General features: G+C 40.8%; 1 protein-coding gene across 5 annotated transcripts in view; it reads left to right on the top strand.

The window, feature by feature from the left end:
- EFR3A (EFR3 homolog A) overlaps window positions 1-25,452 on the top strand; it is a 105,125-nt gene extending 79,673 nt beyond the window's left edge. For 3 of the 5 annotated variants that reach the window (XM_042924180.1, XM_042924183.1, XM_042924181.1), the window contains 5 exons: window positions 8,096-8,187; window positions 13,049-13,097; window positions 16,928-17,031; window positions 18,020-18,069; window positions 23,046-25,452. In XM_042924180.1, the coding sequence (XP_042780114.1) occupies window positions 8,096-8,187; window positions 13,049-13,097; window positions 16,928-17,031; window positions 18,020-18,069; window positions 23,046-23,151 (401 nt within the window). In that variant the 3' untranslated portion in view covers window positions 23,152-25,452. Of the gene's footprint in view, window positions 1-4,356; window positions 4,503-8,095; window positions 8,188-12,097; window positions 12,339-13,048; window positions 13,098-16,927; window positions 17,032-18,019; window positions 18,070-23,045 lie in introns of those variants that run through there. The other 2 variants (XR_006198490.1, XM_042924182.1) reach the window with 2 other exon arrangements.
- Window positions 25,453-25,675: the final 223 nt, after the last annotated feature.

The raw sequence follows: 25,675 nt of genomic DNA on the forward strand, positions 1-25,675 counted from the left end.
ATCTCTTAAAGCCCTGTGATTTTATCATGAGCGGTTTGAGGCCTCACGTGATTGTGACTATACTTAATACATCAGTGTCGTACTTCAGACGAAGAAGCAAATGGAAATCTTTCCTCATTAGCCCATATTGTGTTTGGCTTATGGAAATTTATGTAACTTGTTTAATTTGCGATCTGTGCCTGTTGAGCTGAATGAATTAGCCAACTGTGGTTATTGGAAAGAGTGCAGACTGTTTGCTGTGGAAGAAACCTTCAGACGCTTTAATAGGTTTTCCTGTGTGTGCCGTATATTTCTTTCTGTTCCTCTCATTGCCTGAAATAATTCTTGTTTTGAAGGCAAAACTGCATGGTATCTTGCATTTAATTTTTACCTTAAAAACGAAATCCAAGCATTTCTGTCCTATGCCTCCATTTTCATTTGATAATTGGATGAACATTCAGTTTTCTAGCACAACTAGTTCTTGCTTTGGAGATGCCTCTCTTGTATATGAGAACTGTTTGGTTTGAGTTAGGTAGCTCTCTGGATTAGTCACTAAAAGTAGTACAATCTTGGTAACCAGCTGTCTTTTTTATAATGTGGATCCAAAATAGATACATTTATTACAAGGATATTTCATGATCCCCTGAGATGTTAATGAATGCTTTTGCATTTTCTTTTACGTTCTGTACTGTAAAAGATTCTATACCTCATTCTGTAGTCCTTGCGGATATAAAAGTGCTAAGAATAAAACATCAGTACCGTTTTGTAATTCAAAAGATTTTTTTTTTAAAAAGACTTTTAAAATATTTCATTCATATAACTTGGATTTAGCTCTCTTTCCTTCAGGCAAAAAACCTCACAAACCCAGGCACAAGCGCAAAGGTAAATCCAAGTGTCAGTCTGGCTTTTGCCCTTCCCTCCCCGTCCTCTAGGAAAATAGCTTCGTAAAATTTCCCTTGTAGAAATGGAGCCAGTGGCCTGTACATTTTATATGGTTATAAGTTCAGTTATTAAGTTTCCCTTCACCTTCCCAGTAGCCATAGTGTATTTTCACCCCCTGCTATTTCCTTTTACCATGTTCCTTTAACTCTGTAATGAGTAACAATTTTTAATGAAAATTACGGTGCTTTTTGGTTTTTTAACAGATGGTTTGCTCTCCCCCCTAACCCTCCAAGAGACATATTCTCTTTCTTAATGCCTTGCTACCATTCACTGGAAGAATTCTGAATATATTTCAGTGTATACTTAATTATGTAACTGCATAGAAATCCCTCAGTATGAATAAGATTTTTTAATTTATAAAGATTTTGATAGTTTTTAAGAGAGAGGGAGACAGAGTGTGAGCAGGGGAGAGGCAGAGAGGGAGACACAGGATCCGGAGCAGGCTCCAGGCTCTGAGCTGTCAGCACAGAGCCCGACGCGGGGCTCGAACTCACGAACCACAAGGTCACGACCTGAGCCAAAGTCAGACACAACCGACTGAGCCACCCAGGTGTCCCAAGACTTTGATGGTTTAGAAACAGTCTGTGGCACATACGTCCTGCCTTAGTGCAGAAAGAGTCCGAAGATGCAGGGATACTTTATGGTATAATCAATTGGTTATTAAAATTTCTTTGTGTTGTGTAACCATCTGATATTTATTTTTAAAAGTAGGGGATTTAAGAATAATACCTTCAATAGAACGCAAAACGTGTTTAGTTTCTTGTGTACCATGCGTGTATACCTGTCATCATTAAAATATTAGCAGCTGTTTAGTGTGCATTAACTCCATGCCAGTCACTAAGATAAGTGCTTGTATTCATTTTCTCATTTAATCTTAAAAATGATGAAGAGGGTAGCATTATCTTTGTTTACAAATGAGAATAATGAGGTTGAAATGAAATAATTTGATGAGGTAACACCACTAGAATGCACTGCCTTGCCTATTCAGTTAGGTGCTTAATCTCTTGATTTTGCTAACTCTTTTCCACGTACATCAACATTGTTCAGTCATCCCTGTTGATCCAGATTTTCATGCATTCCACAAACCCTGACTGATTGCCTACTATATACCAAACATGGGGATTTTTGAAGATAGAGTGATAATATAAGGATTAAAATCTAGCAGAGAAGGCAGACACATGATTGAAATGGAATGGCAGCTGGTTTGAAAGAAAGAAGAATGGTCTGCCTAAAGTTTGTCGAACCATTGGTGACTGACATCTAGTAAGCGGTCAATGAACGTTAGGTAGTTACAGCATATTTCTTCTATCTCAACCCAGAATTTGAGTGAATAGTGCATGTCTAGGCATGTGTGAAATGCTCCTCCATGAGGGGTACACTAATACCCCTCAGCTAGATCAATCAGAGGTGCCAGTGGCTGTAGTAAACTTGTCTAATTAAGTACCTATGAGTATTTACAGTTCTAGCTTCTGTGCAAACAGAAACAGGAATGAACGAGATAGGTAGAAGCCTCTACTTACACAAAACTGATAGTCTTCCTCAATGGGGTTCTTCATCTTGGACCACAGAACATGGAAGAGGATTTGAGTGATTCTTTTCTCAGTTTTCCCAAGATGGTGTTTTACCAGTTTTGTGCCACGTGCATAGGAAAGAAGCTAATTCATGATACAGTTTGTCTCCCAACAGGGTAAATAACTGGGCAGTCACAACAGACCTTAACGGCTCCGATCAGAGAAGTTCAGGGGTCCCAGGCAGCAGTGAGGAGAGCATTCGGTCCAGGTTCGATGGGCCAGCGATGTCTTCCACAGGGAGAAATTCCTAGGCTGAGCCTGAAGCGAGTGTTAGACACGTGTTTCCCGCAGAAGTGACAGCACGCATGAAAGAGTGGAGGGAGGCAAGAACATGGCTTTTTCAGGGAATTAGTATGAAATAAGTCTACTTGGACTGAATTGGCGGCATAGAGTTGGAAATTGTAGAACCAGGTCGACTAGTTTGCACTCTTCTGTGAGTAGTGGGGAGTCATTGAGTGATTGTCAACAGGGGTAGGCACTGTAGAAGTATTCCTCTGTTGTAGCTTAGCACAGTGGAGACGGAGCACCGTCTTTAGAATGCTCTGTATTAATCTCCAGGAGAGATGACAGAGTACAGCCAAGTGGGTGGATTCTAGAAAAACGTACAAGAAAGAATTTGGAAGCAGTCGATTAATACGGGGGGGGCAAAGAGAAAGCCAAAGATTTTGTCGGGGTTTCTGCCTTGGACGCTTGGGTAGGTGGCACCCCCCTGAGGGCAAGAGTGGAGCGAATTTGCTGCTTCATTTATTTTTGTCATCTGCTTTTGTTTTGGAGGGTTGGGTGATATGACTGAGTTTAAGCAAAGAAAGAAGAAACCATGCATTTCAGATGTAACTGTCTATGTGTAGTTTTGGGTCTCGGATGATAGGAGGAAGGAGTTTTTATTAACAAACGAATAGGAAAGAGTGGCTAGTTTAGGGGATTGGCCTCTTGTCAAGTATCTTCGACGCCATCCCAGTCGGGGGCCCTGTAGTCGGAGTCAGGGCTGGGGTTTGTGTGGGAGTTCGGAGGTTGTAATGAGAATTTTGAAATTAGCAGAATAGGGGACGCTTGCAGGAGGCCCAGGGAGGAGGCCTTCTCGGGGTGAAGGAGTGAAGAGAAAAAGAGGACGCAGGCTTGGCTCTGCCTTCGCCACACGGCCTTGGGCTTGTCCACTCGTCTCTCATCTGTGAAGCAGGAACTGTAGCTGAGCCTTTTGGCTTAAATTGGTTAGATACGTGAAAGCGCTTTTAAAAACAACAAAATGCCACATAAACATAAGAATAGTATTAGTCGTTTTTCAATTTCTTCATTTTTTAGTCGGGATTTTGAATTTTGTTAATTTGTCCTATTGATCAAAAGCATTTATAACACAAGAATACCTTTATCTGCGTTATCAAAACCTGTTATGTATCAATCAGTATATGCTTATAAAAGTATATTCTCCTTTGGAGAAATAGTAGAGGTTCTGGTTTAAAATCTTTTTTTAAAAAGGGATTGTCTTCTATATCACACTGACTTTTTATTCCATGGTGACAGTAACTTTTTAGTTGTTTTTATTCTGTAAATATGCATCAGCTCTAGATGGAATTTTGTGTTTTTTCTTTAGGGCCCGGAAAGTTGTATCTGTATGAGTCGTATTAGCATTAAACTGTGACACTTTGAATTTTGTGTAAATTACGTGTGAAATTTCATTTTGCCACAGGTAGATTTGTAATGGAATCTGAGTGGTATAGCAGCTCTAATTACATTTGTGACTTAATACATACAGCGAAGTCAGTTCCTGTGTCTTACTTTTTTATAGAGCCATGGGAAATTACATTGAGAACAGTTTCATGTAGTTCTGTGCCATTCTTGCATTCACACTGTCTCCTCTGTTTCTTAGCCATTTCAGTGCAGTTACGTACGTTATACACAGATAAACCAAGTGGCGGCAAAACATCACTGAAGGAAATTGGGCATAGCTCTGAGAATTGCTTCTAACATCCAAGTTCTAGTTAAAAACAAAAAGAAGAGATGATGATTACCACCGTGAGTAGCAGATCCAGGGTGCAGAGTAGCAGGCGGGATGGGGGAGTGGAGAGGGCACGGTGTCTGGGAGCGCCCCAGCCCCCCTTGAGGAGGGGAAGCCTGGGCCTCTCCAAAGGGTGTATATATCAAGACACTGAGGTGGTGACAAGGCGGTTCTCTGGAGTCAGCAGAACAGTCCGTCCGAGAGGCTGCGGTGAGGTAGCATTTCAGGAGGCTGGGAAAGGGTCAGGAGCAGATGCAGGTGGCCCATGCGGACGAACGAGGGCATCATCCCTGTCAGCTTCCATCCTGGGAACTTTGTATATGAGATCTGATTACAGTTGGCACCTGTAAGCAGGTGACTGTGTAGGTCCAAAGAAAAAAGTTGTGAATATACAGCATTAGAGTTTCCCGTTACTTTTTTTTTTCTTCCCTTTAAAAATGTTTAATCTTCTTAAATCCACTCCCTCTGGACTATGTTCTCATTGATTTTGCCACTCAGTGATTCCTTTCCTGCGCCCATGCCTCTCTCCCCCTTTTATTTTTATCTTGGGCTTAAAGCTGACTCTTCCATACCATGTATCAGCCTGTATATTTTAACCTAGAAATCCTTTTATGGGGTTCTTTGTGAGAAGCAGGTTGTTCCTCGTTGTGAGTTCTGAGGAGACCTTGACAGTTGGCCAGCTTCGAGGGCAAAAGCAAGTCAGCCGTGACAGTGCCACTGATGCCATCGTGTTTGCTAATTTATATCTGCGTGGCAGATGCAAAGCACAGAGTCTGTCACTGAGCCCTGCTGTGGTTGATGAGAGAAGGTGTCTGTTTACATGTCTTAGTACAAGGCCCGGGAAATGTTAGAAGGGCAGTAATGACTGAAGGGTGATGGGGAAAGAGCAGTCGTAATGGATAGTAAATTTTATAGGTAGAGGAAAGAGGGGTAAGTAGAAATAATTGGAGTAATATTTAATATTTTAAGGAAGTGATATTCAAGTAGGCCTTGAAAGACGAGAATTTGTATAGTGGTGAGGATATAAAGAAGGGCAGGTAATAAAGTATTTTCAGTAGGGGTTTCTGTTTGTAGGAAAGTATGGAAGGTAGATAGGCCAAAGTATGCTCGGAGATGGGAGAATAGCACATTTAACTTGAACGCTAGATAAATTAGGGGGCAGTTGAAGTTACTGCTGGTAAGCCCAGAACGGCCTTTTAATTCCTCAAGAGGTGGGTAGCTTGGCGGAGTGATGTGGTTAGTGTTTTAAGGAGCTTATGTGATGGTGACATACAGGGAACATTGCAGAAAGGGCTGCGATCGGTCAGGATGGACTGGGTCAGTGATTCTCAACTGAGGGTGATGTTGCCCATGCCAGTGAATATTTGTGAGTCCCGGGGACATTTTTAGTTCTCACCACTGGGGCAAGGAGGGGTGGGGTAGCCCTACTGGCTTCTAGTGGGAGAAGCTGACATTGTGCAATACACAGAAACCCCAGCCCGAGAATTATCTGGCCCAGAGTGTCGGCGCCAGCGCTGAACCCTGGCTAAGTTATGTTGTGGTAACAAACTTGTAGGGTCTTGGTGGTTTAAAGTAAAGATGTGTTGCTCAGACTGACTGTGTGCGACTTCATGATCCCATTCGGAATCCGAGCCGAATGGGGCAGCTGTTCTCTGGAGCACTGCTTGTACTGTATCGGCCAGAACTAGTTTCGTGGTCCCTCCAAACCACAGAGAAGCTGGAATTGCAGTCCTCCTATCTGCCTACAAAGAGGGTGAACTACCACATGGGATTAACTGTTAATTACTACCGTGGAAAGCTCCCTTGGAGTAGAAGAGTAGTCGGTAAGAGAGAAACCAAGAGAGAAAGCAGTTTCTTCCTCTCTGCCGGCCTTCATTTAGTTCTTCATTCTTGACCCTTTCAGTAGAAGAAAACCACAGTCTGTACAAAATAGGGTTGGAAAGATGGGGTATTGCCAGCATATGAAGTGACTGTGCTGCTGGACATGGGCTCTAGACCCGAGCTTCCCAGCTGTTGTTGGGAACATTCCCGGTGTGTGGATCTTGATCTCCTCGGCACTTCCGGTAGCTGAGTGGGTCCTGGGGCCACCAGAGCCTGCGGTGGAGGCAGCCTCTTCCGCCTATCGCTGACATGTTTTAAGCCCAATTTCAAAAGCTTGGGAAGCTTTACGTTAGTCAGTGAGCCGTATTTGTTTTAAAATTATAATTGAGACGGAAAGTGATTTACTCTGGAAACAGCACTCATAGCTGTTCATATAGAAGGGAGAGCAGTTAGATCATCTAGGAAGCCATCCTAAGAATTGAGGCGAAAAAGATGAAGGATATTAATGACGGCGCTCTTGAAAATACACAGGTCAGTGTGAGATAAAGACAGTTTATTAGAGATGTTAAAATTGGGTTTAGAACATGTGGAATAGAACTGATGAATAGAAAATTGGAAATGGTGAGCTGGAGCTCAGAAGAGAGAATGTACTTGTCCAATTCCAGCCATGGTCGAATAAACCTCTAATTCTGTGTATCGGGATCCTCAAAGCGGCTTCCGTTTTTCTGATGAAGCCATGACTATCGCATGTTCTCCTAGCACCCTGTGCTTGTCCATCACACCTCATCATTTGTGTAATTGTTTGTTTTCGGTCTTCACCTTTAGTCTGGAGTGGACTTCATTCGGCGGTCTGCCCCTCACGGCGAACATGGTGCCTAATCACTTAATAGATGTGCTGAATGCGGAAAGAGAAAATTGAAGTAGGAAAGCATGTGTGGAAGGAGATTATAATTAAAAAAAATTGAAATTTCCATGAAGTAATTAGGCAGGCAGGGGGCCAAGGAGTAGCCGGTGAACTGACTGGTTAGGAAGACACAGGATTTTTATGAAAAAAGGCCTCCCGAGAAGAGCAGTTGAGGGCAGGATTGTAACTCGGTCTAAGAAGAGGAGGCGGCGGAAGGAAGATTAGAACAGTTGGTCGAGACCAAGCAAGTGAGCCGGTGTGCAGAAGGGAGGGGCAGGGGGCTGCGCTGGAGCATTGAAGCCAAGGGAGGGTTTTCGGACCAGGTGGTTGCCTTAAGCAACAGGTCAGGAGCCAGTGGAGTGGAGTGGCCGGGAAGGGTGGCAAGGAGCTCCTACCCGGGGCAGCAGGCCCTTTTGGTCCACAAGTGTGGTTCACGTGGCATCCTCGCAGACGTGGGCTCCCGAGTTGCCCCCTGGAACCAGTTAGTGCACAGCTTTCGCGCTTTTGAGGAAACATGAGAGCTACAGGGGCAGTATTGGGAGTTTTCAGTAAAAATGAACATACCCCGTTTAGATTCTGTAATCCCTCCCTTCAGTGTTGACTTTTAGTTTTGATTACATTATCAGATAATGGTACTGTTGCTGTTCTGAAGGCCCCTTATTGAAAAATAAAACTATTAACCTTATTTCAGTTCACCCCACCAATTTTATTGTTTTAATCTGCTTGTTGAAATTTAGGAGTCTGAGAACACAGTGCTTTTATTTAGAAAGAGTGAAACAGACTGTCTTTAACTTTCTAAAGTTTTTTGAAATCTGAAGTAGAATTTATAAAGGACATACTATTTCTCACTAGCAAATAACGGGGAAAATACAATTTTTATTTTAGATGAAGATCGACTTTCTAGAAGAAAAAGTATTGTGGACACCGTCTCCATTCAGGTGGATATTTTGCCCAACAGCATCCCTTCTGATGATGTGGTAAGTTGCTGAAGGTGTCCGGCAGAGTGCTTTCTTGAGAGAGACGTCAGTGTAAAAGAGTTTTGTGCCCCTCCAGACTTTTGAACAGGAGCAAACAGGACTCTAAATTTCCCCCCAACTCAACAAAACTATTAGTACACTAATCTGATTTAGCCTTGAGCTTATTTTTTATTTATTTTATGAAACTCAGCTATCGGTAAAGATGCATAAACTTAACAGTATGTATTATGATGTCATTAGATCTTACATTGTAATTTAGTGTGCTAAAAGGATCCGTGAAACAGAACTAAGTTTTTTTTATCAGTAAAAAATACCACATAAGGCCTGTTATTATAAATTAGGAAGCTCTCCAGATCCTGTTTATTTTTAAAGATTTATGAAACACAAATTTTGAGAATAAACGAAATTGTACAGTCTCATGCGAAGGCAAATATACCTGAAAGGTTTCAAAGCCTCATCTATAAGGGAAAGTTTTTTTATCATTTGAGAGTAACTGTAATGAGTTTCATTAGGCTACGCTGTGTCAATGCCAGATGTAAGGACTGTGGCTTATTTGAAATGTCAGATTTGATGCTCTCCTCCTGTTTCAATGGAGCACAAAAGTGTACCCTCCCGTGCTTTAGGAAGAAAAAGCAGCTAGTATTGGCTACGACTTACTCCACACAAATCGCCAAGAGAATTTTTTGATAGTCCAATAGAAATGCCGGAATATCAGCATGTCAAGCCAGCCTCCTCCTTGGGGCTTGCTTGCCTTCCTAGGTATTTCATTATTTCTCATGATACAGTATAAAGAAGAGATCATCCGTCTCAGAAAGGGGGAAGGAATTTGCCTGAATTCATGCTTTCACCTCCTTCTTCCCCACTCCCCCTCCCAATCCTTGTCAGCTCACCTTCGGGAATTAAAACTTATTAGTGGCCAGGCCACAGCTGACTGGCTTACATCTTTTTATGCTGTTCAGTGCCCCACAGTAAGTAGAATTAATCAGCTTCATTAAGAAATTATAAGCAGAATGTCAATAGCAATTGAAGAGGCAGTTAGTATTCATTTTGAAATGTGGCACGTGTAATTTCTTGCCAGTTTAAGGCTCAAGAAAAATCATCTTTTCTAAATTCACCTCTTCAAAGCCATTTTAATTTATATACTTTTTACTAGTCAGGAAGGTATTGTGCTAGCTCTGTGTTTTAATGATCATGAATTTCCTGCTGTTACCTTTTGAGGGAAGAAATCAATCCAAAGCCTTAGTTTATATATTTTATCAAGAGTGTGCAATACATTTTATTCACTAGTATTCCATCCTCCTTTTGTTAACCATTTTTATTTAAAAACGTATATATATAGCACTTCAGATTATTCTAAAGAGTCCATCTGTTTTGATAAAATGAACTGAAGAAGCATTTGTACAAAGAGTTAACTATAGTAAGATTCTTACACATAAATTTTGCAATTAAAAGTCCATTAATACATGTGTTAACTTGTTAAAGATCCTGTTTTCTCTTTGCTCTAAGTCCTAAGTCAAATATGCTACACACTGAGCTCAAAAGTTAAGTACAGGTTATTAGAAGATTTACCTGAGCACTTTGGAGTTTCAAACTCGTTTACCATTATGGAATATGATTTTGCATTATTAGGAATGACTGTTCAAATACCAGAAGACAAAATAACATTCCCTTCTAGGCCAGAACTAATTAATTTCATAGTATGGACAGGAGAAATTCGCATCAGTTACATGTTCACCTAACAGTTGATGGTGTAACAAAATATCAAACTATGGTTAAATATATTTGCTAACAATCAAATAAGAAAATCGCTCATTAAAAAACATTCTTGTATTTGATCATAATTATTTGAAATTTTATGTACATAATCTCGGTTCATCCTCAGATATATCCCATGTCTGCTTTTAGAGCTTGTAACTTTTTTCAGAAAGTCAGATTATATAGCTGAGATCCTAGCAAACTTCTGTTTCCCTAAATAAGGACTCAGATTGTTAGCAGTAGTCTACTGAAATACCTGGGCTACTTGAGGTTTGTCACTAGTAATGTTTGCAATTCAAACCTTTGCCCACCATAAATCACTTAGTGAACTTTATCTAAAAATTGCCCTAGATAGATAGATAGTGAACTTTATCTAAAAATTGCCCTAGATAGATAGATAGATAGATAGATAGATAGATTAGAGATATCTATATATCCTTACCTATATATTTATATAGAAATCTATATATCTATATAGATATATGGATGGAGATCTATAGATGGAGAGATATCTAAAAATATTCAAGAAGATAAATGGCTAACATGGAATAGAAATGCCTCTGCCTCCTGAGATAAAATTATCAGCTTGACTAATAGCATAAAGCAGCATTGACATGATTCTTTGATCTCTGAGCATTATGGGCATGACTGATATGCATAATGGATATGAGTAGAACCTGAAATCACCACTTGGTTCTTCTCTCTAAAAGATAATAGTCGGTGCTTGATTATTTGGGGGAATGGATGGGAGGCTGTATGTGTAACATTGCATTTTGAGTGCATATCGAAGTTTTCTTCATACAAAATTAAGTCGCTGGCTGGCTGCAAAGAATTCTTGTTTAGTCCAGGACCAACAACAGACCCTTATTTTACATATTCATACCCTGCCTTTTCCCAAATGCAAGTAAAGAAGCTTGCATGTGTGCTAACAAAACGAGTCTGGTGTAATATCAGTCAGAGGCTGCTCTCCTAGGTGCCATAAAATTACTAAGGTGTCCGTGAAAGTAACAGAGCACCTGGACCGATTGGAAGAAGACCAGACAAACAGCAGATTTCACGCAGCCCCGAGGGCGTTGTACAGTCTAGGGTAGAGTTACAGATCGTGAATAAGGTTCAGGTTACCAAGAGTAAAAGGGGTGTTGAAACTCCCCGAGGCTGGTGCCTTTGCACCGTTTCTGCAGAGCCCCAGTGCAAGCCGTGTGTGCGAAGGCAAACACACTGGAGTTTGGCTGGGCGCCGGTGAAGGGGTGGCTCGTCTTCAACAGCTACTTGAGCGCATTGGAGTCTCAGGCTCGTTTACCATTATGGAATCTGATTTTGCATATTAGGAATGACCGTTCAAGTACGAGAAGGCAAAATAACATTCCCTTCTAGGCTAGAACTAACTGTGTGAAAAATACGAATCATTAAACACTGGTATAAAGCGGTTGGTCCTTTTTCCTTTTTAAATAGGATTCAGATTCACAGAAGGGAAGCTGGGAAACAAGATGGAAGCCAAATTACAGAAGGCTTTGACACCCACCTGAGGGCTTTGTATGTAATCTGGCAGGAAGTAGGGAGACCCTGGAATGTGGGCAGTGTCGTTATCGGAGCTATGCTTTCATGAGAGGAATCTCAGAAGCGTGACCAGGCTGAACTGGAAAGAAGAGACTGGAAGTAGAGAGGCCAATTAGTACATCCTTTTAATAGTCTCCACCTTGGGTAAGGAGGGCCTGGGGTAGGCAGGCTGGAGATACGGAGGCAGGAGGGCAGTCGCCTGTTCTAGAGCAGAATGGGCAGGGCCAAGAGGTGACTTAAAAGGAGTCGGAGAAAGGAGGTTAAAAAAAAGAAAGGAGAGGGACATCATGATCACGTGAATTCGGGAAGACAAGAACCCACAGAGAAGAAGGGTTTTTGGAATAAAGTACTTCAGCTTTTCACGTACCTGGGACCAGACAGGTAATCGTGACCAATTATGTGTCACAAGAATGCTGGCCTTGTATCTTCTTCGGTGTTCTTTCCCCTGTACTGTAGCAGTTCCTCAAAAGCCTAAAACTCCTGACCAGTTGTAAGAATAACAGTGTTGTTTTTTTTTCATTGAGATATTAGATTGCTTCTAAGTACCAGTAATGAACGAGCCAGAGCCTAATCCTGTGTCTCTGCTCCAAATATCTAGAACAAAGCAACTGAAGATTCCCAAGTTTAATCTGACTTCACCTAGAAATATGAGCCCTCAGTGGGAAAACGGAGGTAGTGGAGCCCTTGCTGCTTGATTTCCCGCTAAAGCCTTTGAGTTACAGAGAAGCTCAGGTGCCCGGCACGAAGTCTTGCTTTCGTTAGTCTTGCCGCCTTAGCCTTAGCGAAAGACGCTCGTGAGCTAAAATTAGGGACGACCAGAGGCCCAGGCAAGTACGCAGGTATCATTTCTTCACTTTCATTCGGAGGTACCGTAGTAGCTGGGTGTGTTACTCCCGAAAATGCACTCGTGCCATAAAAACTATGACTGCCTTCTTATCATAAGGCGGTTGATTTCATGCCTTTTATAAAGGGTAGTTTTGGAGAGTAGGTCTTGGTGGTTGACCTAAGAACATCCAGAATGTAATTATTTTAAGATGTTGATTAGCTATACTCCTTGAACACTTGCCCGAGTAGCGATTCTTGCTTTTTCTTAAACCGTGTTAAAATTTTCAGTTTATTTTTGAATAGTAAACTGTACGTGGCACCGATAATCTAGACGGTGGAGAGGCCTTGGTTTTCATGTGTTACATAGCTGGACCGTATGTACACATGGTCTCTGCCTTGAATACCTCCAAGCACTGTTTGCCTACGAAGCCTGGCTCAGCCAGCGGGACTCGGGCCTTGCCCACGCGGCGATTGGGGATTGAGTTCTGTGACTCAGGGGTGCTTCGGCTGCCGGGAGGGGGCTGATGCTGCCAGCCTCGCAGTAGTCACTGCAGTAGACCCTTGTCACCAGCAGGGACAGAGTGGATGTAATCACAAACCCGGCGAACACAAAGAAGGAAAAAATCTGTTGAAATCTGTTCTTAGATACTTGTAACTGGGTGAAGGTATTATTTGTATTGACCTTTCGTAACTCTTTGTTTTACGTCAAATCACTTTTCCCTAGGTTAGTAACACTGAAGAAATCACCTTTGAAGCGCTGAAGAAAGCAATTGGTGAGATTTTCGTTCACTGTCCTGATGCTTTGCCGGCTGGCTCACCGCTGTCCCCTTACTGGATTAGGTGCCAGTGTGAACACACACGGCATGGCGTTTCTGTGTGGTTGTGTCATGGATTTATTCAGCCACGTTTTTTAGACTTTTACACTTGTCCTGTCTTGTCATAGGTTATTCTTTTCTTTGCAAAGAGTGACTTTCTTAGAATTCTGAAAGCACATCACTCTTTCGATGCCACCCTTGCCTGGTGACCAACTTGCGGGCTTCACGAACTTCACGAAAACAGCATGTTTCCTTTTGTAGGAGAGAGAGGGATGAAAATTCTGAAAAGACCTGCGAAAATTAAACAGTAACTTGTAACAGGCCTGTCATGTAATGACAAGCGTGTTTCCAACAGGGTGAGAGAAAGAAGTGGCCTGAGGTCGTCAGCAGGCACGATAGCACCATGTTAACTCGTGCGGTGTTCTAGGCGAGAACATTGGGGCGGAGAAATTACACTCTCCTGAGGTCACATCGCTAGTAAATGCTGACGCCAGCTTTCATACCCACATCTCACTGATTGATCTTTTTACTTCACATAGCATAGTACTGTGGTTTTTTTTCCTCTTTGGCCTTTATGGAAATAAATTATATCTGGTATTTTGCCTCCTTTTTAAAAGTTTGAAGTGGTTCCTTCAATTAAGTTTTGTTTTTTTTTAATATTTTACTGACTTTTGAGAGAAAGAGCACAAGCTTGGGAGGGATGGACAGAGAGAGGGAGACAGGGAATCTGAAGCAGGCTCTAGGCTCCGAGGTATCGGCACAGAGCCTCATGTGGGGCTTGAAACCCACGAACTGTGAGATCACGACCTGAGCCGAAGTCAGACGCTTAACAGACTGAGCCACCCAGGCGCCCCTAAATTAGGTATTAATATAAATTACCACTAGGCGAATGGTGCCTTGTTCACAATTCATTTCTAATTGGCAAAGCAGTATAGAGTGGGAATTGGCTCTCAGAGATGTTAGTTTGAGAAAATCGGTGTCCAGGAAACGTGGAGTGCTCTAGCACCCATCATACATGACATGAAATCTGACCTTTCCTGGCTTAATCCGTGAGAGGATTTTTTTGTGACTGTAAGACCATGGCAGATTTGCCAAAATAAAATTGAACTCCGTAAGCGACTTTGAACCCCCATTGGAAATGTACAGTCTAGGGCAGTGGTTCTCATAGTATGACTGTGGCTCCTGGATAGCCAGTGGTGGCTCTTTCAGGGGACCGTTCAAGTGAAAAAGTATTTTCATCCTAACATTAAGGCACCGTTAGCCTCATACTGCATCGGTCAACATGAATACAGGCAGTGGCATTACGCTGGACCGGCAGTGGTCGTATTCTTCAGCACACACGGTTATTTTAAAATGAGATTTTATTTAGGAATGCTCTTAATTATAAATTATTTTATTAAATCTCAGCGCATGGGTACGTATCTTTGGGAAGTACACATAGAGCACTTGGATTGCCTTGATACGCAAGCTTACGCTAGTCGATTTTTATAAGGAACACCATTTTTACTTAAAAAAAGACTGATGGAAAACCTGTGGTATTTGGCAGACATTTTCTGGAAAATAAATGAAGCTGTGACGTCAAGAGAAAACACAAAACCATCCTCACTGTATTTGCTTCTTATGATAAAATCAGCACTTTGAACAAAATTAAAATTTTGAAACTTTTGTCTACGCTGGAGAGTTTGACAGGTCCCCGTTATTTAAAGACATTTCCAATGAGATCAGCTGTAATAACTAACAAATATGATTTTAAAAATTGTATAATGAAACACGTCTGTATTTAGAGAACCTGCATAAATCACTGGGTCATTATTCCAAATGAGCGTTGCATGATGTTACAAAGTCGTGCATAAATGAGGATTATTCGGAGTGCAAAATAGATGAATAGATTTTACCATGACCAGTTACAAGAAATGTATTAGTAAGATTTCACATTTCATATTGCACTTTTTTTTTCATACTCATGTATTTTGAGAGAGAGAGAGAGAGAAGGGCAAACAGGGAGGGGCAGAGAGAGAGGGCAAGAGAGAGAATCCCAAGCAGGCTGTGTGCTGTCAGCGTAGAGCCTGATGCAGGGCTCAAACCCATGAACTGGGAGATCACAACCTGAGCCAAAATCAAGTCAGACACTTAACCAACTGAGCCACCTAGAAACCCCATATCGCAACTAACTTTTAAGAAAACTACCACTTCTCGAGGATTGTTGGAGTGTGCAAGAAGAAATTCTTACAGTTCTGTGAAAGGCTGTTAAAATACTCTTTCCCAATACATATCTGTGTGAGGCTGGATTTTCTTTACATACTTCAACGAAAATAACACATTGCAGTGGATTGGCTGCATTTGCAGATAGAATCCAGCTGCCTTCTGTTAAGCCAAGACATTAAAGAGATTTGCAAAAATATAAAACAATGCCACTTTCTTCACTCAGTTTTTCATTTTGAAAAGGATGGTCATTTTTTTCATTAAGCAAATCTTGTTTATGTTAACATATAATGGTTTCATTATTTTTAAATGGTTTATTTTTAAATGAATTAAATATTTTTAAAGTTTCTCAGTTTTATAACATGGAAAATATCAATGGATAGAATACATTTTTAGAATACTACTTGATTTCCTTGTAACTTTCAAGGATGTAAAAAGGACTCTTGAAGCCAGAAAGCTTGAGAACTGCCTAATGAGCATGGAAAACAAACTTGCTGTCTCCAGGCCAAGTTTAGGTGGAAATATTCGCAGAAATTGAATATTTAAGACCAGGTTGTATATGCCTCATCTTTCCCAAGTCCCCCTTATTTTCTGCTGCTTTTACCTGACCTGATTTAAACATGTATGTCTCCTGCCTGGCTTCTGGCACATTTGAATTGCTTGCCCCAGTCTAGCGAACAGCAGAGAGGTGGTCATAGTTCTCTGCTGATAGTCATTCAGAAGTATATACATTCTTCACCTTGGTTAATCTACCACAATTTCAAAGGAAAGTATGTAATGCCTGTTTCCTTTTGACCTGCTCTTTATGCTGTTTCCACTTTTTAAAACTAGCTAATTATTATCCGCAGTTATCTACCTGAAAAGCAGGCTGGTTTAAAGAATGTTGAAGACAATGCATTTCGTTCTATGAAATTCTCCACCAGGGGAGCCAAACAACAACCTGAAGAATTGATGGGGCGTTAAACAGACCATTAATAAGAAGCCATAAAGTGTCCCTATTTTCATATTCTTCAGCAAATATACACACTAATCAGTAGTATCAAGGCAGGCATTTATTTACTTGACTGTCTCACAAACTTTGGCCGGACCACCCAGCATGTTAAGATAAAATGTCTTTCCAAATTGTAAATAAATGGAAAAGGCTACAACAGTGTGGTTCCAAAGGACTCTGTATTTCAGTTGTGCCATTCAGTATCAAGTATAGCAGACTTTTAATTTCGTATCTCATATGTATGAGGGCATGAATATTCGTGAGGGGATCATCTTTCAGGAAGGACCTTGAAGTTGTTTCACATGGAGGGAGTTGTCACCCTCCTATTTTGGTAAGAGAGACAAAGGGAGTCTTTGACAAAGGGTCTTTTACTATGTGGCTTTAACCCTTAGATTAAGAAAAAACAATTATATATATGCGCTTTCTAGCTTTCTAGACATTTCATGGAGGTTGGGTTTTTGCTTTTGTTCTTTTAAAATTAGTCCCGTAAATTACCTTTATTTTTGATTTATAGATTATTTGCTTTTCTGGTTATTGACAAGTTTCAATAAAAGTCTGTATTCCCTTTAATGGGTCTTTGTAAACATTTCTATAGATACCAGTGGAATGGAAGAACAGGAAAAGGAAAAGAGGCGTCTTGTGATAGAGAAATTCCAGAAAGCACCTTTTGAAGAAATAGCAGCACAGTGTGAATCCAAAGTAAGTGAACAGTTGGTAAAGGGGTTGGGGGTGGGGTTTGATTTTTGTGACGTTTTGGTAATTAGTTGGTAGGTTCTGAACTTTACGCAGATCAGTGGGGCACGGGGTAATGTGTCAGATAGGGACTGAGGGCTGGCAGCCTGGCCACAAAGCCTAAGTGATGTCTTCATGTAACACAAACTGATGGAAATGGCAGATCGCAAACCACACATGGGTGGTTCCTGTGGCCGCGGTACTTGTTGTGCAGTGGCTCTCCGGGATTTTGCTGTGGGTATTTTGTCTTGTGCGTCTGTTGGTTTGTTTTTACCAATGAGACTAGGAAACGGATGAAAGAAACTTTACATTTGGTTCCAGCATGTGAGATAAAACCAAAACATGAAAGCCTTCTGTGCCCTGAGCCTCATGGTTGTACTTATGCTTTGTCTTTTTTTTTTTTTTTTTAATGTTTGTTTATTTTGAGGGAGTATGTGCACGTGTGGGGGAGGAGCAGAGAGAGAGGGAGAGAGAGAATCCCAAGCAGGCTCTGCACTGACCGCGCAGAGCCCGATGCGGGGCTCGATCCCATGAATCATGAGATCATAAGATGATGACCTGAGCTGAGATCAGGAGTCAGATGCTTAACCACGTGAGCCATCCAGGCGCCCCATATGTTTTGTCCTTTAAATTGCATTTGTGTTATTACAGGTGGGTATTGGGGAAATAAAATAATCCTTTCTTTTTTTTAATTTTTTTTTTTTTTTTTTAACGTTTATTTATTTTTGAGACAGAGAGAGACAGAGCATGAACGGGGGAGGGTCAGAGAGAGGGAGACACAGAATCTGAAACAGGCTCCAGGCTCTGAGCTGTCAGCACAGAGCCCGACGCGGGGCTTGAACTCACTGACCGTGAGATCATGACCTGAGCCGAAGTCGGCCGCTTAACCGACTGAGCCACCCAGGCGCCCCTAAAATAATCCTTTCTTAACATTTTTTTTTTTTCTCCCTTATAGGCAAATTTGCTTCACGACAGACTTGCTCAAATACTGGAACTCACCATACGGTAAGGATTTTATTACTACAAGAGCAATAAAGTAACAACAAAATAGAAACTGTTAAACCCTTGTAGAGTTGTGGCTGATTATGTTTAAGTAATTGTGCTTTTCACTCAGGGAAAACATGAGATCGTAGAGGTGCCTCCATCTTGGTAGCCATTCTGCTCCCTGGACAGACCTTGGGAGCATTGCTTCCAGTGTCTTCTGCCTCTCCTAGCTTCCCTTTTTAGGTCCCTCCTTCCCTCCTTCCTTCCTTCCTTCCTTCCTTCCTTCCTTCCTTCCTTCCCTCCCTCCCTCCCTCCCTTCCTCCCTCCCTCCCTCCCTCCCTCCCTCCCTCTCTTCCTCCCTCCCTCCCTCCTCCCTCCCTCCCTCCTCCCTCCCTTCCTTCCTTCCTCCCTTCCTTCCTTCCTCCCTCCCCGTGGTCCCAAAAGATCTGGGTAATTTGGGAGACTCACATTCTAATGATAAACTTAACCAGATAATTTGTCATATTTAACCATTTTGATCTGCAAAAAAACTGCAGTTTCATACGGTTCAACCTCACAGTTCTTTCCAGGGCAAGACCGATTGTACCTGTGTGGATGGCTCACTACAATTGCTAAAGTTTCCTTGGGTGGTCCTAAGTCGTATCCATTTTAGTCCTGTTGTAAGTTATTTTATGTCCTAAACATTTGGTACCTAACACATTTGGTCACTCGGCTACTTGCTTGTGTTGGTTATTAAGTCGCAAAGCCCAAGACGGAGAAGCAGTGGCAGGTTCAGAGAGGCAGTGGCAGGTTCGGTCTAAGCAGACAAAAGCGCTTACTCACGTTCTTCTGCTGACCTCAGTGTGGAAGGGGACCTTTGTCTGACGTGGCACCGTGTTGGAGCCAGAGTTCAGAGCTGTGCTTTCGGAATTTTTTTTGTACATCAGCGGTATAATTTATATTTTAACTTGATTAGCTAAGCCTGCTTTGCTTCAACCCCAGTGTTCTGTAAACAGGAGAGGCAGGTACGTGCTGTGTGGTCCACGTGTTCTTTTAGTTCAGCCTTTTTTCTGCCATTGTATGCAAAGTATGTTGTCATCAGTATCACATCTCATTCTAGGCATTCCCCCCACCATTCCTGCCACCCTCACTAAGCGACGAATTCCTCATTCACAGAATTTCAGAGCAGAGACTCAGACAGTAATATGCAGTATGTGACATACCTTAGATTCAGAGAAAATCGATGTATGTGGGCACTTACTTACCTGCTGCCTGTTAATTATAACAGTAACTATCTAGACTGTAACTGATCTTACACTACATGTTTTGTATCTGTTCCTTTTGCTAATTGTCACAACAGCCCTGAAAAGCTTAGATAAATGGCTATTTTTTCATTTTCTGGGTAAAAACACTGAGGCTTCAGAGAAATCCAGTAACTTGCTGAAGGTCACCCAGCTACTGAGTGGAAAAATCAGAATTCATATCCATAACTCACGTTCTTAAAAGGAATGTTGCTAGGACCCACCATATTACATTTAATCACACTGTCCTAGCTGTGTGGCTTTAATAGTTTAGAATAATGATTATGGCTAATTCTCTTTCATTGGCATTGCAAATCTAATAGCATTTATTGAACCCTTACTAATAGTTAAATTTATGGAACGCTTACGCTGTTCTAGGCACTGTGCTAAGTACATTATTTCATTTAATATTTATAACAGACCTTTAAAAGGTTAGTGATTAATTTTACTTGACAAGTATAGAAAGAGACACGTAGAAGTTAGGTAATTCATCCAAGATTACCTAATTAGGAAGGCGTACTTCTGGATAACTTACACAATAGAGTTTTTGGTTTTGTTTTTCTTTAAAGATTTTATTTTTTTAAAGTAATCTCTGCACCCACTGTGGGGCTCAGACCCACAACCCCGAGATCAAGAGTTGCACGCTTCGCCGACTGAGCCAGCCAGGCACCCCCCAGAGTTTTTGGTCTTGTTTGATATATTTCTCCTTGTTCATTTGCCTACTCTAATCACCGGACAGGGGAAAGGATTTGTATTCTCAAGAAAAGAAACAGGACAGTCTTACACTTCAAACTCCATCGTTCTTTCGTTCCCTTTGACCTTAGTGCAATGAAAGGAAATTACAAGAAATGCAAAGAAGTGTGAAAATACACCTGTGGGGATCGCCCCACAGGTGATCCAGTTATTGGAATTAGTAGACAAGAACCTAAAAATACACACACATGCACATGTGCCACACGCACACACACGCCAAAGAATTTAAAGGAAAAGATATACATGTTTGAGTGGAGAAAAGGAAACTGAAAAAGAACCAGATTGTAATGCAAGAACGGAGTGACACAGTATGTGAAAGACAAAATTTCATAGGATGAGCTAACAGTATATTGGACATTATAGAAGAACACTCCTACGTTGCTCACGGGAGAGAAAATGTGCAATCACTGGGTAAGACTTTAGTGGTTACTCACGGAGTTACACATATACCTGCTCTTGACCCTGTAATCCCATTTCTCAGTACTTACCTGGAGAAATGAAAACTCATTTCCACAGAAAGACATGTACGTGAATGTGTTAGCAGCTTTTTTCATAATTACCAAATGTTCCTCAACAGGAGAGCGGATAGACAAGAGACAAATAGGGCTATCTTTAATAGAGTGCGGTACTATTCAGCAGTAAAAAGGAACGTGTTTTCTTTGGTTTTAAACAAACAAAAATGAGCAAAAGAAACCAGACAAAAGAGTATAGCTTGTGTGGACCATTTTTACAGGCTGTATGAAATTCAGGAACCAGCAACACTAATCTTCAGTAGCAGAGATCAGAACATAGTTGTTGGATGTGGGCACGTGGGAGTAGGGAGAAACTGACTGGTTAGGGACACGGGGGACCTTTTTGTTGAATGACAAAAGTGTTCAGTATCTTTACTGGGGTGTGCTTACACCACGGTATACATTTGTCAATTCTTGTTAAACAGTACACTTAAAACCTGCATTTCACTCTGAAAATTAACTCTCAGTAAAAAATAAAGGGATGTCACAAACTCTGGAATGGTGATTACAAAGTAATTGTTAGTTCCCAGAAATAGAATAATATACCAGGAAAATAGAATCAACTGAATAACTTGAGAACTGTTTACAGTTAGATAATATTTGTGCGTACGTTAACTAAATTCATTACCATATGGATGTAATTAAAATTTATTTCTGTATGTTCATGACTCTAAATCACTAACAAACTCAACAGAACTGTATATGACTTATATGAAATAATTATAAATCTCTGAAAAACACATAAGAGCACTTTACACATGGAAACTCATACTTGTTTTGAATAGAAAGTTAGTATCTTAAAGACATTGTTCTCTTCAGATGAACCTGTAGTTTCAGTCAGAAATGTTCACACAGTCATTTTTTTATTCTTGGACAAATGATGCCAAAGACAGTGTGGAAAGATTCCAGTATAAAGCAGTGGGGAGCATGCTGTGGAAGAAAACAGGGAGCTTGCTGGGTAGGAAGACATGATCTAGATCTTTGGTACTGACAGAGGATTGGACTTGTGTGCAGGTAGGGGGAATTCCAGAGAAGGGTTTGGAAATACAAATATCTGTGGCAAAGACAAGAGTTTAGATTTTCAGGGAAAAGAACAAAATGCTTAATAAATCCTGTGTGGGCAACTGCTAAAGACTGTTGACCAGCAAAGGAGGGAGCATGGGGGCATTCTTCACGAGTTTTACCAAAATAGAAAATTTTAACCCATTGTTTAGAAATACACATAGAAATACTAGAATTTATACAGGAAATTTTTTTAACTTTTTTTTTTTTTTATTTTTTGAATTTACATCCAAGTTAGTTAGCATCTAGTGCAACACTGATTTCAGGAGTAGATTCCTTAGTGCCCCTTCCCCATTTAGCCCATCCCCCCTCCCAGAACCCCTCCAGTAACCCTGTTTGTTCTTTAGCTTTAGCAGTCTCTTATGTTTTGTCCCCCTCTCTGCTTTTACATTAGTTTTGCTTCCCTTCCGTTCATCTGTTTTGTCTCCTAAAGTCCTCATATGAGTGAAGTCATATGATATTTGTCTTTCTCTAATTTTTTTTATGATCTTAGTGTAGGGAAAGTTTTCCTTAGCATACACAAAACCTGGAAGTCATAAAATCATATTGATTTCTTTGGTAAGATTTTTAAGCATTTAGCAAAACAAAACCCAAAACATAAGGTTGAGACTCAAAAAATAAACTGTGGAAAAGTGTTTGTTTTCCACACACACAAAAAATTAGTTTCCCATGTTAAAGAGACAAAAACATCTGAGTACAACAGGCTGTGCACGCACAGAGACAGTTTATTTTAAAGGAAACAGAAAATCTACGAAGATACTTAGCACTGGTAGTAACCCAAAAATTAAAAATCCAGATTGGCAAAGATTTAAAACCAAGAACAACAGAAGCAAAAGAGAACAGGTACACTCCGGGTGGAAGTACGAATTGCTGGTATTCTGGCAATATGTATCAAAGTCAGAATTGTGAGTACGCTTTGATGAAGAAATTCTCCTTGTAAACCTGGAGACAGGATAAAATTGTGTATGTATACGACCTGTGAACATTATTTATAGTAATGGAAAGTGGAAATGAACTTGCATTTATCCACCGGATTCGATCAGTTGCAGCATATCCACATGATGAGATACCGTGCTGTCAGCAAAAGAGGACAACATGTGTACATAAGAAAGATTTTTCTGCTGGGGAAACAGAGCAAGTTTGAACCAGAATGGGCATGTGTCATGCTGTTATTAAAAATCACATCTGCATATATTCAAGAGGCCACGTCGGGCTTAGACTTAAAACCAGCTTGGTATCCCCACCTCTTTTCCCAGCTAGCCTTGTAGCTGGCCGGCAGTGTGACAGGAGGAGTCTTACTCTGCTGTTCGCGGGTAGTTGTTGGGATGCTCGGTGAAACGAACGGCCTTTAAATGCACCTGCTGACAGTGGCTTGTTCTTCTGTTTACAGCCCTCCTCCTAGTCCGTCGGGAACACTGACCATTACTTCTGGGCATGCCCAGTACCAGTCTGTCCCAGTCTATGAGATGAAGTTTCCAGATCTGTGTGTGTACTGAGTGGCTCATGAAGACCTCAGCATAGGATCTAAAGCCTATAAATGAAGGCCCCGCTGAGTTTTCAGGGTTTACTTAATGTGTGTTAACATGCTTCCTGGGAATAACGGTGAGACTTCTCTTCAGCCAAATCTTGGCACATACCACATTAGAAACGGTGGAGCTGTATATGGTTGAGAGTCCTTTTGAGGGCCGGCTTCTGTCACGATAGTTTCTTTTGAGCTTCCTGTTGGCTTCCAGAGTTGGACATGTATTGGCCTCCCATCATTCCATAGTTCAACAGTGTATTTTAAACTTTTCACAAACAGGTAATTTTAAAAGATTGTGCTTTCAGAGGGTTGAAGATGCATCGGGTGTCTACTGTATTTCTTAAACATCTACACAACTGCTTAGAAATAGAATTGCTTTTGTGTCTGGTTATCTGCAAAAGCAAATACGTACAAATATATTGCTGATCTTGGGGCTGCAAAACTGTTCTGTGGCTTGTTGTCCCCATGTTTTAGATGTTGTGACCTGTAGTAACATGTGCTAGGCATACCTCAACGTGTTTATGGTAAGAAGACATCTCTTGAATAATATTCCTAGAATATGACCAACCCTAAAATCGCCATACTTAAAAAGCGTCTAGTTTTCGTAATACTGTGTTGTGTGCCGAGAGTTGACCATTCTACTTGAGAGAAGCTTAGAGCTTACTCTTGGCATACCAAACCGTGCAATATTTTTTTACATCATAAGATGTATTAGTTTACAGAATATACTTTGAAACTATAGTAGTATTTTGCTGTGGCTCCATTAATTAAATGAGATCTGTATTTAGTGTAAGAAAAAAAAGACATTTAAAACAGCTACTAGTTCACCTGTGAAGAGTGTGTACATTTTGATTTCTTCCAAAGCGCATTATTTACATTTTTATATTGTGCATTGTTTTAAATCTTCGTAGTCAAAAGATTCTCCAAATGGGCTTTTAATTTGTAAGATTTGAACTGTAACTTGTATGCATCTGTTTAGGATTTGTTATATTACACTTCAAAAGAGTGCCTATGGCTTTAGTGATCAAGCGTGCTAAGGATTGTCAGCGGAAGCTTCTGTTGATTGAGGCCACCGAGACTACACGTGTAACATGTGCTCCCATTCCCACAGTGTTTCCTTAAAATTATGTGCATTTTAGTGAATTCCATCACACAGAGAAAGTGAGCAACTTTCTTTGCAACTCATATAAAATTCTCTTAGGTCATTTTTATAGAATAACCTGTTTATAATTATATTGCCTTTTCAGATTCAGTTTCTTTTTACAAAGAACAATATACATATCAAACATTGTAGCTCAAAAAACAATTCAGTTCTTACCTTTTTTGTTTGAAAAACTACAGTTGAGAATGGCATGTTAGAGGTTTGTGTATATGGTTGTTGGGCACCTTTGCAAGGAACAGAAAAATGTACGGAAGTGGCAAAAGAACAAGCATGCCTCCAGTTTTTTAATAAACTGACGTACGGGGTCTCGAAGCCTCTTGCAAAAGGTCCTAGCTGTCTAGACCCATAAAATGATACTCGGGCCTCCCCGGGCGGTGTCGTGAATGTTTATCTGCAGGATAGCAGTGCAGTCGGCACGGGGGTTGGATGACCTTACTTCAGCTGTCACTGGGACTTTGCCTCTTGATCAGGTAAAATGTGTCACCACATAATAGGCCAAGTTGTATGTTTTCTATTCCCCTTTTTTTCTTCTCTATTTTTAAAGAAGGGTGTTAATTTTTGTGCATTTAAAAACATCTGAGCAGGGGGACACACAGAAACAACCATCATCCACTTGGATGTCATTTTATAGATGAACACTGTGTGCTTTTGTATGAAAATATATATAATTTAGTGGTATAAGTAAAGGAGTTATATATTCATTTGCACTCAGTGCAAAACAAACTTTGCTCTACAAAATTTCATGTTTCTCTGTGATTTAAAAATGCATGTATTGCATGTAAAGGGAAACCATTTGAATTAATGTTTCTCACCCCTTTCTCTTGGTCTGTTTGTAAACTGTTGATGTGGGTTTTGCGGGGTTTTTTTTTTCTTGTTGTTTTTAAATCACGGTAGACTTCTATATATCCTAGATAAATAATGGTTCCCAAGAAGTGGATCTTTGCTTTATTTGTCCCTTCTAGGAGACTGTAGGAGATCCTGCGGGTAGGGGGTCACATCCAAGCCAGTTTGGAGACTGAAAGTTTACGATTTGTTGAAGTTCACTTGTATGGCTATATTTTTGTAGATATTTAAAACTCTTAATAAACTGTTAATCATTCTGTTTTTGCTGTATACACTTGCCTCATTTTTTTTCCCTTGACATTGAATAGCTAACATATAAATGTTCCTTAGATTTGTGTTGCCTCTGACTGCTTAGAGTTTGATTGTCATTGGAGTTGACCTGAATATACACGCACGCGTGCGCACACACACACGGTACACCCCATAATGCTTCTGTACTCGTTATCTTTTAGAATAATACTACACTTCACCAGCAATTAGCATCTCTCTTCTT

This window comes from Panthera leo, chromosome F2 (assembly GCF_018350215.1).
Source record: "Panthera leo isolate Ple1 chromosome F2, P.leo_Ple1_pat1.1, whole genome shotgun sequence".
NCBI classification, from domain to species: domain Eukaryota; kingdom Metazoa; phylum Chordata; class Mammalia; order Carnivora; family Felidae; genus Panthera; species Panthera leo.